The sequence below is a fragment of the Balaenoptera physalus genome (genome assembly GCF_965194825.1).
Source record: "Balaenoptera physalus genome assembly, chromosome: 7".
NCBI classification, from domain to species: domain Eukaryota; kingdom Metazoa; phylum Chordata; class Mammalia; order Artiodactyla; family Balaenopteridae; genus Balaenoptera; species Balaenoptera physalus.
In genome coordinates this window covers 62,952,049-62,965,029 of record NC_138886.1, presented here as the reverse complement: position 1 = coordinate 62,965,029, position 12,981 = coordinate 62,952,049, and the positions used below count along the sequence as shown (strand labels likewise).

The 12,981-nt window shown below is 34.8% G+C and overlaps 1 protein-coding gene across 19 annotated transcripts in view; it reads left to right on the top strand.

Moving 5' to 3' along the window:
- MPDZ (multiple PDZ domain crumbs cell polarity complex component) overlaps positions 1-12,981 on the top strand; it is a 355,494-nt gene that overhangs the window by 248,483 nt on the left and 94,030 nt on the right. For all 19 annotated transcript variants that reach the window (XM_082470785.1, XM_082470784.1, XM_082470776.1 and 16 more), the window contains 3 exons: positions 1,573-1,782; positions 4,684-4,798; positions 5,157-5,245. In XM_082470785.1, coding sequence (XP_082326911.1) covers positions 1,573-1,782; positions 4,684-4,798; positions 5,157-5,245 — 414 coding nt within the window. The remainder of the gene's footprint in view (positions 1-1,572; positions 1,783-4,683; positions 4,799-5,156; positions 5,246-12,981) is intronic.

Here is a 12,981-nt window from a genome sequence, read left to right as displayed (position 1 = left end):
TCAAAAATACACCTTCATCTTTTACATTTCTGTTAGAAAGAAGAGACTTTGGCTTTAGACAATGTCAGAATCTTCTATTTTGCTGAGTTTGTATGTAAAATGTTTTTCTTAGACCTGGGGAGAAATACATTTCAAGAGAGACCTTGATTTTCAGTTACAGTTACAGACAGTGATCTTAAGACTCTTTAGAATCACAGACTAAAGCCCAGGTTGTGGTTTTGATCATTGTAGAGGTATATATCCTTTATTTTATGATTGTAAATCACGTTTATAAGCCTACTCATCTGTTTTATAGCCACAAGGTATTATGGAAAAAAGAATACTTCATTACTGAGGGGGAGAAAAACAAGATTCATCTTGTCCCTTTAGTGACGGGTCACTGGTGTCATCTTGGTATATGAAGTACAGCCTGTTTTTATCTCTTAGAGTAGTTCATTAAAGCACTGCCATTTATGCTATGTAAAGTTGTTGGAGCGTATGTGAGAAAATTGTAAAGTTACTAATTATGATTTACGTTTTAATTTGACAAGTTCGAGTGTCTCTTTTGCCTTGGTTATAATGTTTTGTATATAAAGCTGTTTGCTTTTGCACGTGTATTTGAACTTAAGTCACGTGCATCAAATATTTTTCATATTGGCAAATGAAAGGCAGATTTATGGGCAGCCTTATCAATAGAGGTAACCTTATCAATTATTGAGAGTAACTCAATAGTATGTGCGTTTTCTTCCTTTTAAACGTTAGCCAGTATCATGCAGTATCCAGTGAAATTTCTCTATTTGACAGGCTTGTGATAAATCAGCTTTACCTTGTGTATAGAGCTGCACTGTCTAATACTGTAGGTACTGGCCACATATCACTTTTTAAATTCAAATTTGAATTAATTAAAATTAAATAAAATTACCACCCCAGTTCCTCCATTAGACGAGCTATATTTCAAGTGCTCTAGAGCAATATGTTGCTTGTAGCTTCCATATTGGACAATGCAGAACATTTCATCACTGCAGAAAGTTCTAGTGGACAGTGCCTGTATGGAGGCTTACCAGACTGCTGTTCACTTCCCTGGTTTATGTGAATTTAAGTCTCACAAAGATTTCATCTGCAAATGAGTTTTTTAGGGATGTTTATAATTGAAATGGCAAGGCAGAAAATTGTGGTATTAACTCAGTGCTTTTTTGTGGTTGATACTGTATTCTGAGTTATATATATTTGTGAAGTGAGTTATACTTCATCTTTCCTTATGGCATTTTCTCTTTATTGTATCCCTCAAAAAATTCACAGAAAGACTAGCGCTTTCTTGCATCGAGTGGGTAGACATCAAATTGAAAAGCTCATATCAATTATTGATTTAAAGAATATTTATGAGTTTCATTTACTTATATCACATTTAATGAAGTTAGGATGCTTCAAAAGACAGTTAACATTACAACCACATGTTTAATGTACCATGATTGGTAATTCATGTAATAGCTCTTTTTTTGTTATTACTCCCGTTCCCTCTAAATGAGGGATTTCTCTGATGAAGTAAATAATAATAACAACAACAATCTGACTAATCAATCCCTTTTTATTCAGCATGGGCGATTATGCAGTGGAGACCACATTCTAAAAATTGGTGACACAGATCTAGCAGGAATGAGCAGTGAGCAAGTAGCCCAGGTCCTCAGACAGTGTGGAAATAGAGTCAAATTGATGATTGCAAGAGGTGCCATGGAAGAACCAACGGTGCCCACCTCTTTGGGCATCACGCTTTCCTCATCCCCATCTTCTACACCAGAGATGCGGGTAAGGAGATAAAAGCAGTTAATGGGAAAGTCATAGACTGTAGCACTTAGATGACAGTGGTGTTTATTTAGAAACTAGACTTATTATTATTTTTTTAAAAATTTATTTATTTATTTATTTTTGACTCTGTTGGATCTTTGTTGCTGTGCGTGGGCTTTCTCCAGTTGCGGCGAGCCGGGCTACCCTTCGTTGCAGTGTCAGGCTTCTCTTTGTGGTGGCTTCTCTTGTTGCGGAGCACGGGCTCTAGGCACGTGGGCTTCAGTACTTGTGGCGCACGGGCTTAGTTGCTCCGTGGCATGTGGGATCTTCCCAGACCAGGGCTTGAACCCGTGTCTCCTGCGTTGGCAGGAGGATTCTTAACCACTGCAGCACCAGGGAAGTCCGAAACTAGACTTATTAATGTTAGTGTATTAGTGCTAAAGAATGAAACAAAATTCAAATGTAATGATGTTTCAGCACTAATAATAGTTTATTAAATAGGAATAATATCTAACAGATGAAAGATAGATTGCTTAAAAATTCTAGATTACTGTTTTTGATTTTTCTCTAAGCACATTTATGAGGAAAATATTTTGAAGTATGGATAAATTTTAAAGAATTATTTACTACTAATACCTAAAACATTTAATTCTATCTTTTTCTTATTTAGAAGTGTTTCTGTAAGGTGGGCTGTAAGTTCCAATCATGCCCTTTCAACACCTTGCTTCTTAGTGTCTTTTTTGTGGGCAAGGTGGATAAATAAAGCTTACTAAAACCTTTCATTGTTGTTTTCAGGTATGTCATATAATTGTTATCAGATTTGTAATAAGTCGCTATTCTTGACCCAGTTATATAATTTTTTTTAGAGAAAAGTTATGCTTTCAGGGTTGTAACAAAAGCTGTATTCATAGGCAGAGCATTCCATCTTTGTTCTTAACTTGATATGAAAAAAGCTAGAATGTTTCAAAATTATTATAATGTAATGGTTATCTCAAATAGTTCAGGTCACAAGATGATAGTGGATTAAATATCAACAAAATAATTTTATCCAGAAATTTCTTAAATATGTAAGAAGAGAATTACGACCAATTTCTATATGAGCTTCATAGCAAATGCAAGTTCTACATTCCTTTCTTATAGATCTAAAAACAGTTATTTTCTAAACAGTTGCTACAAATTCTTTTTTTTAATATTCTAACCTCTTCCACAAGCCCTTTAAAACTTTATTAGAACACTTGAAATTTCCATGATTCTGTTGTTTTTAGGATTGAGTTTCATTGCTATTTTTTGCAGGGAGAAAGAAGTAAAGAAAGAAAGCCTGTTTATGAAAGTATTTAAATGGCATTCTTTTGTGGTAAACAAAACATTTTATTCAGCAATATATAAATGAATGCAATACCAAAAACCACTTGATGTAATTGAAAGCTTAGAAAAGTATCTATTCTGTGCATATCATCATTTGTGAAGCTTGTGCCCCTTTTAAAACCATTCGATAGTCAAATTGCCACCCTCTAAAATAGCACTTGCATAAGTCTTATTAAAAATAGAAGACACATTTGTTTCAATTGAAGCAGATTTCATCCTGTCATTTTCTTGTAATTATCTAAACTTTAAACTTTTGCTAAGTTTGCACAGATAATTATGTGCAATGAAAAAAATAAAACTTTACTATAAAATTATATCTCATTTAGGTGACTTATCAGTGAGATACAGAGTGTGCTTAAAGAAAATCAGAAAGCATTACCATCTCACCCCAACCTGCATGTCCATTCAAACCAAAGACTTCATTCTTCTGTTATCTTCCTAGGGTTCTCTGTGGAATCTGCTGACACCACACTAGCATATAATGCCAACAACTTATTGATGACTTACTGAGCTAGTTCATTCATGCTTTATTCAGGGAGCCTTGCCCTTCAGTCCAATACATAATAACAAGTCTACATATTAGAGAAATCTGCTTTCAGGTACCACTCCAGGAATGAAGGAAATCAATGTGGAAAGGCATTCTTTCCTTCTAAAAAGCTTTTTGTATTAAAGTTTGAATTTATCAAGCAAATACAAGGATAGTTTTAATTAGCTGTTTGGTACATTTCACTGGCTTTCAAAATAATCATCAGTCCATTAATAGTATATCTGGAGGATAGATTCACATTCATGGTGTTAGAATCAGCTTTCAACTTAAGATAGTAATAACAGCATGTCTTGAGTGGGCAGTATGGCCCCTACATTCTAGGAGGAATTTACATACTGTGCAGCTTTTAAGAGCAGGGGTTCTGCAACCAGCCTACCTACATTTGAATTCTGCCTCTACTAGATTGCTGTTTGTCCTTGGAAAAGTTTGTGTTCCTCAGTTTCCCCAGAGAAAAATTGACAGTAATTGTACCTACCTCATAGGCTTATTCTAAGGAGTAAATGAATTGAGACATGACAGGTGTCTGTTATATAGAAACTGCTCAGTAATTGTTAGCTGGACTTGTTCTTATTCCTGATAGACAGTTGAGCAAAGTGATGCTTAGAAAAATTCAGTGGCAAAGCTAGATTTGAACTTGTTGATGTGGATTCAAAGTATGAGTTATTTTAACTGTATTACATCCTAACTTCTTCAAAACTGAAGATGAGCCATCCCTGAAAATAGAATTTGTTAATAAGAAACTGTTTAATTTTTTACATTTTGCATGCGCAGACAATAATATATTTCTCTGCTGGGGGTGTTCAGCTCTACTCTTGACATTCCTTCTGAGTAAAAATGTGATGCTCAGTCCAAGTTGTCAAGATTGAAGGAGTAATCCTACTCTATAATTTTCTAGCTGAGTTCTCTAACACCCAATTACATCATATTATTTCTAAAGATTGTGGCTTAAAAAAGATTATCTTGTTTGTTTACATGTTTATGTGTATATTTATTTATCAATTTTATTTTAGGTTGATGCTTCTACTCAGAAAAGTGAAGAAAATGAGACATTTGATGTAGAACTCACTAAAAATGTCCAAGGATTAGGAATTACCATTGCTGGTTACATTGGAGATAAAAAATTAGGTAGTTTTTAAACATTAATATTCTATATCTTTCATCTTGGCAATTGCCTCCAATATCTTTGTCTTATGAAATATTGAATCAACATAATGTATTTTCAGATTGTCATAAACTGATGGAAGTCTTCCTTAGGAATAATTTAGTGCAGGCGACTCTGTTATTTTATTTCAGACAGACAAAACCATTGTCTTTTTCTGTAGCGTAAGTTTCTACTAGTGGGTTTCTTTGTGTGGTTGGTTGATTTAAAATCTGTGCAGAATTAGGATTTTATATTTGGAGAATGGAGGATGGGTATTGTTTGAGTGTGCTTTGTAAATAGTAAAGCAAAACAAAGCAAAAACAAACCTATTTCTAATCTTAGAACCTTCAGGAATCTTTGTAAAGAGCATTACAAAGAGCAGTGCTGTTGAACATGATGGAAGAATCCAAATTGGAGACCAAATTATAGCAGTAAGTACACATTTAATAACAGCTTTGTTGATTTTCATGGTTGAGAGATGCATTCTCCTGGTTCACGCAGCTTTGAGAACTACAGGTCGCTCTATACTAATTGAAGCTTTGGTGGTTTGAGCTGTCATCACAATTACTCATTATTCTGTGGAAGTCAGAGCACTGCATAGAAGCTTTATTGATGCCATTTCTAAAGGTGGGACACTTTCTTGAATAACTGCTGGTACATCTGCTTTCTGGTTTTAATGAGTTTGGTACATTAATACTCATACTTGTATTTTAGCTGCAGATGCTCCAAAACTAAAGACCAGACATTATCACTTTTAGTGTACTTGAATCTGCAATTGGGTTGTGTGCATTTTTTTACATCAGCAGAATGACACTATTTTTGTTGGCACCATGACCAGGGCTCCTTTTAGCTGTAAGACTATAAAGGAATAAAAGAAATAAAGCCAGATCCTCTTGATTAGATCAAGCTCGTAATTGTATCCTAGTAACATTAGTATGTTTTGACCATATAGCTATTCAAGGTAGTATAAAAAGAATCCAACTTTCAGTTCAGTGTTCAGTGGAAACTGGACTACCCTAACTACTTCTCAGAACATGAATCCCAGAGACCCTGCATCAAGGGCTTTCTGGTTAAATAAGTTTAGGAAAAACTGCCTGTGATATCGTTTCTTAGGGATCCACAATGCACATTGAAAACTCAAAAACTGAGAAGTTTCCCAGTAAAGAAACTTGTTTAACTCTTTTACTTCAGAGGTTCCTAAACTTTTGTAATCATGTTCTTTCTTCCCTCAAGCATATATTAATATTCTTTGGAGTACATTTTGGGGAATGTTGATTTATCTTAATATATATTTGTTTATGTGTAATGAAGTCTCTTTTTTCGCCTTGGGATCTTAATAGTAGTTAAGATAGAAGAGTCCTTGTTCACTGCAGCATTATTCACAAGAGCTAAGATGAGTAAGTGACCCAGAGGTCCATCTGCAGATGAATGGATAAACAAAATGTGGTATATACATACAACAAAATATTATTTAGTCTTATAAAGAAGCAAATTCTGTCACATTCTACAACAAAACCTTGAGAACATTATGCTAAGTGAAATAAGCCAGGCACAAAAAGTCATAGCAACAGAAAGTAGAACAGTTGATGTGAGGGGCTGGTTAGAGGGGGAAATGGGGAGAAGTTGTTCAGTGGGTATAGTTTCAGTTTTGCAAGATGAAAATGTTCTGGAGATGTATCGTATGACAACATGAATATACTTAACACTACTGAACTATATACTTAAAAATGGATAAGACAGTAAATTTTATGTTTTGTGTTTTCTTTCACATTTAACAAAAAGATAGAGATGTCCTTTATCAGTCTCTGCTCTTTGCTTCTACATTGCAACTCTGTGACTGTTCTTGAACTTTGTTCTATAAAACTACTAACTACACCTGTTTACCTCTTGAAATCTGCTCTAAAGACCAAGTTGTGCGTGCCACCTAAAAAAGAGCTTTCCTGTTGTATCTCTATTTTAACATACAATGAAAATTAACTACTTTACTTTTTTTATTTTGGAGGAAAAGGAGAGGGAGAGAGTGAATATATACATATTCTAAATCCATATCTGATAAAGAAGTAAAAATTGAATATATAGCTAATGTACTTGCCCCCCAGGCTATATATTTGAATCCAATAGAAAGCTTTTTTAAAAACCAGCATTCTTGAGATATAACTCACAGAACATACAATTCGCCCATTTAAAGTGTATGATTCAGAAACTTTTAGTATATTTACAGTTGTGCGTTCATGATCACAATCAATTTTAGAACATTTTCATTACCTTTAAAAGAAACCCCATCCCATTAGCAGTTACTCCCTAATTCCTCCATCCTCCCAGCCCTACACAACTACCAATCTACTTCCTATCTCAATAGATTTGCCTGTTCTGGACATTTCATGTAAATGGAATCATTCAATAGGTGGTCCTTTGTGATTTGCTTCTTTTGCTTAGCATGATGTTTTCAAGGTTCATCTATGTTGTAGCATGTATCAATTCTTAATTTCTTTTTATAGCTGAATAATATTCCATTGTATAGACATACCACATTTTATTTATCCATTCATTAGTTGATGGACATTTGAGTTGTTTCCACTTTTTGGCTATTACGGACAATGCCACTGTGAACATTCATGTACAAACTTTTGTGTGGATGTATGTTTTCATTTCTCCTGGGTGTATACTTAGGAGTGGAGATGCTGGATCATATAATTCCATGTTTAACCATTTAGCAAGAAGCAAGATTCCTTAACCTACAAAATTGGGATAAAGACACTTCCCTTGTATGATTTTTAGGAAAACCAAATGAGTTATTTATTTAAAATACATAGTATGCTTGGCACATAAGTACAGTTTAATTAAGCAAATATTTATTGAGGGTCTGAAATGATTACACATTTAAGTCTCACAAAAGCTTCCTTTCAAGCTTGTCATTATTTTCATTCTTATATAAGTGGAATCTCAAATATAATTTTGCTTAGACAAGATCAGTGCGAAAGGAAATTTTTGACTCAAAAGCGGAAGCACCCTTCTTCTGAAGTATTTTCTTGCTTTCAATAAAATCACTGTCTTTGCTGTCATCAATGTTATGATTTTTAATTTTTAGCAACATTCTCTTACTTCAAAGTTGGAAGCACCTCGACTTTTAAGGAACATCATGCAGTACTTTTGATCATGCATTAATTTTGTGCAAAATACCATCATCTTGTGGGCTTTTGAGATACGGGTAGGAAAGTTCTTCACACTAGTTCTTCACACTAGTTGCTTTTCACAGCTGCTGTGTTTGATTTTTTTTTTCAATTTTGTCCTAGCAGCAGCTATTTGGAACTATACTCTGTTTTTATTTTGTAATTGTTGAGGTGGTGAGAAGATTAAGAAATTATTTCCTACTATTTTGAGGATGTATTATTTTGAAACATTAACTCTTTTGTTATAAGATTCCTGTTTTACAAATTGTGCTCTGTTGACCCCTAGAGTTTCACTGTAGACATTATGGGACGGGGAATAGAGACTTTTTTTCCCACATTATATATTGGTATTCTGTATAGGAATTATTTAATAAAAGGACTATTTTTTTTTAAAGTTGATCAACCTTGTCATTAGATAAACTCATATACTCATTTTTTTAGATTGGTATACAGAGATCCTTGATAAAAGCAGTATAGAATTAACATCTGATTTAAAAAAATATTAAACAAGCATATGTTGATAAATAAGGAAAGGTATCAAGTGTTGCCTTTGGTATTCTGTGACTTTGTTAATAGTCCCAAGTTTTGTATGTGTGTATAGGTATAGGCCATGTTGGAGGAGGGCTTGGCCAGCTAGATTGAGTGTGCTAAGGAGCTGGGCTTTTCCATTTGTTCTAACTAGGATTTCTCCCCTTACTTATTGCACCTGTTAATTGCGGTATCTGCACTGCACGTTATAAGGATGTTGGATCTCTCCTTGAGATAGCACATAGGCAATTTACTGCCATTGCACCTAGTTCCACAGCACTTTTGTCTCTGGTACAATTGGGTCTGAAGCCACCTCTTAACTCTCTTCCTGTGATATTGAGGGATCAGAGATGGCCTGAGCCCTGATTTAGGTTTTGGTGACCTTGTCTCATATGTATGATGGGTGTAATTATGTTGATCAGAAACTGCTCCCATGGGGCTTGGGGTTTTCATGTTTATTAATCACCTCTTCACTTTATTAATAATAGTACCAGTTTCTGAGTATCTTTCCAGTACAGAGTGCCATGCGCTGTAATTTTGGGAAAGTGGGTACCATTATTCTCATATTACAGATGAAGATACTGAGAAATTTGAACCGAAGTCTAGGTTTAAAAGTCCGTAATTATTCCATTATAGCAACTTCTTCTGTGCTAGTACCTACCATCTCTGACATTTGTGTAAGGAATATATTTTTAAATTCAGGTCATCAGGTTTTCAAAAAAAGGGAAAAATGTGGTTTTTTTCCTTTACATAATGAACTTTATTGCTACTAAGTAGACAAAATCATATACATTCGATTTTTCTTAGTGAAACTGAATTTAAAAATTGAGCCATAAAAATCTATTGGAGATGAAAACTTACAGCCTAAGTTCTGTGCATTTTAAGAATTTTTATGGCACCTCAGAGTTGCGATTTTTCTCCTTTTCTTTACTACCCTGAGAGTAAATAACATGTTTATTTCTCTTAGATTGATTTTTGTCTTTGAAGTCTAAAGAATATAAAATTTGAACATGGCTTAAAAAAACCCTTCTCATAGAAACCACTCTTAATAGTTTATGATTTAAATTTTCAGAAAATTTCCATGTATCTACATTTAAAAGAATCATATTAGTTTATACCTTTTTATTGTTTATTTTACTTAGAAATATACCTGGGAGGTATAGTCTTATCAGCACATATAAATCTGTCATAATATACTTAAGTAACCCTTATTCATGGAGCGTTATGTTGTTTATAGTTTCTTGCTAATATAAATAACTGTATTACACACCACTTTGGATATCTTTTATGGATCAAGACTTGAAACATTTGACTTTGCTGTAATAGTATTATTTAGATTTGAATTTTACTTATTTTATTACTCAGCACTGGATCTTGTATGCCACTATTTTCTTATGTTGAATTTTAAATCTGATTAATCTCTTAGTCAGCTAAAGTGTTTTTTTAGTAAATTTTAAATGAAAGAATGTGTTGGTAGACTTTCTGAACCTTTTCTGTCTGATAACCTCTTCTGTTGCCTTTGCACACTTGGATGATTTGGCTGGGGATAACATAGACTTTGCATAAGGAAGACTTAGGGGGAATAATCTTAAACAACCTTGGAAATTTTGTCATCAGCTCTCTTTTAATTTTTTTATAGGGAAGGGTCTTCCCTTTTCCCTGGAAGAAATCTTAGGCTAGTGCCCTGACTTACACATTGTTCTTAGAGAGTAAAATGCCTTATGGCCAATCAAAAATCACCAAATACAACCCCAATTTAGTATTAAAAATTTCCCATCCTAAATAATAATCTAATTTCAGGCTGCCTCCCTGGCCTCCCAGAAGCCTGCTATGAACTGATGGCTTACGTAGGGATAGAGAATGCACTCTCCAGTATGTCTTCCCTACCTAGCTTTTTTTTTCCTGCCTCACCTTCTCATTGTGCTTTCTGACTCTCACCAGTGTAAAAGGTGAGAGAAGGAAGAGAGGAAAAGACAGTAAGACACGTTAGACACTTCATCCTTGACTGACACTGTTGTAAGATGGCTTTGTACTGAGTGAACCTGGAGGATATTCAAAACCGACTGTCATTTAGGGTTCCTTCTTGGATTCCTGAGAGATCCTTGTGGAGATATTTGAACTTTCCATGACAGATGGTGGAGTTTTTTCATCTGACTGACTCTTCTTCCCTTTGGCCCTGGTTTCTCAGCATTCTGCTCCATAGATTCTCTCTTTGGGGTACCATTATTCCCTAGGGGTACTCTTGGGTAGGTTTCAAGATGGCTCCAGCCTGGCTGTCCCGTGTGTGTGTGTGTGTGTGTGTGTGTGTCTGTGTCTGTGTCTCTGTGTGTGTGTGTGGTCCCCTTCTGGTCTGTGCCCAGACAGAGTTAGGCTGTTGAGCAGTTCTCAACATAATAGCAATTTTCTCTTGCTTCACTTTCAGAGCAGTTAAACAGCCTCTCCCTTAATCTCCTTACAGAGCTAGACACAATCTACTACCTTCTTCCCTACAACATGTGACACAGCTCTTCTGACTTGTGGTCAAAGGCTAAACATCTAGGTGGAGTGGGGACTTACAGCACTCTTCTCTCTAGAAAAAAACAAAACAAACCTCCTTTAAATTTTTCCTAATCTCTAACAACCCAGCCCATTTATGCCCTAAATGTGTACAAATTATAATTCTTGACCAGTTAGTTTAAATTTCTGCATGGTGGCCATCTCACAACATGGTATAGGATATAAATAATCATAGCATCTCAAACATAATTTCCATTTTCACATATGTTAACACTGAATATAAAATTTTGGGTTTGTAATTTCTTTCACAAAGGATAACCTGCTCACTCTGTTGCCTAGATGCTGATAGATTTTTTTCTTTTGATTTTTGAAATCTAAGAATTTAACCATGATATGTCCGGTGTTAGTTTTTTTCCCCTTGTTTTTCATATACCTCTGATTTATAGAGGCAGATTTCTTTATCTACTAATCATTTCTTTGATTATTTTTTCCTCAATTATTCTCTTCTCCTTGTATTTCTTTTCACAATTATATTGATTTTCTAGATCAGCCACATTATGTCTTCAGTCTTATTTCCCTGACCATTTTTATCTATTTATTCTTGTCCTCTGAAATATGGGAAAATTGCATATTCCTCTCTTCCATTCCTTGACTTTGTTTTTGCAGTATTTAAAATCCTGTTGACTGCCTTCATTGTAACAGTTTTCTTTTTCTTTTTTGGTAGATACTTGTTCCTTCTTTGTACGTATAATCCCTATTTCCATCAATGAATTCCATTATGAATTCCTTTGAAGGGACGTTTCAGAAAATACCTTTTTTCCTGTTCACTGCAGTGACAGTCTCATTGGAAGATGTTTGTACCGATGCTTCAGGGCACTTGCCTTCTTTTGGACTGTGGTATTTTATTCTTGTGACCTTTAGTTATTCTCAGAGATCTCAGTGAGAACTGTGCTTGTACAAAAGGGAGTAGAGATGGATTTTTGTACAAATAATTCAGGAATTGACAAAGCAAGAAGGAAGGGGAAAGTTTAAATTTAGTCAGTTTCACTTGTAGATTAATAGAATAGAGAGGAAACCGGGAAACCACAATGGGGAACGTTGCCTCTCTATAGTAAGAGATTGTTTTCTGTGTGTGTTGTGTAACCAGGAGTTAGTTGGGGTTGTGTGCGTATGCATGTGTGTGCATAGTGTGACTTCACTGCACATATGTAATTCTGTGCTGCCCCATGCTCCCAGCTTGGTGTGACCTCTAGCACTTGGTGTAGTTTTTAGAATCACTGGTTAGGGTCCACATGTACCATGTGACTTCCTCCTTTTAATGAAGGGCAGTTGTTGGATTTTACTGAAGTTTCATCTTACAGACAAGAGAAACTATTCCCTCAAATGTAGAGATCCAGCTGACCTGCCTTCAATCTCGTCATGTTCAGACCATTCCTCATAGAAGTTCCTCCAAGTTACTGGTATAGGGACTTGTCTTCTTCCATTGTTTCCAGTTTTGTTATGGTGTTTTCTCTGTTATTATATTTTTACTAGTCTTTCCAAGAGGGAATCAACAAGGTGGTGGTGGGAGGAAAGAGGAGAGTGTTAGACACATATGTGCAAGTTGCCATTTAGCTCAAAAGTATCATACAAAACTTAAGTAACTTCCAAAGTCCAATTGATCATTTAGATCAGAGGTCTCTAGGTTTCTGATTGAATATCCCCATTGGTAAAAAAAATCTGTATCTATCTATCTATCTATAAACTACCCCTTTCTCCTTCCTCTTTTCTCCTCTCTATATATTCATATATGATATATGATTCATATATGATATTTTTTTTTTTTTTTTATAAGGACTTAAAATCCTTCATGGGTTAGGTTTTTTTTTTTTTTTTTTAAAGCGCTCCTGACTTATTTATTTATTTATTTATTTATTTTTTTTTTTTGGCTGTGTTGCGTCTTCGTTTCTGTGCGAGGGCTTTCTCTAGTTGTG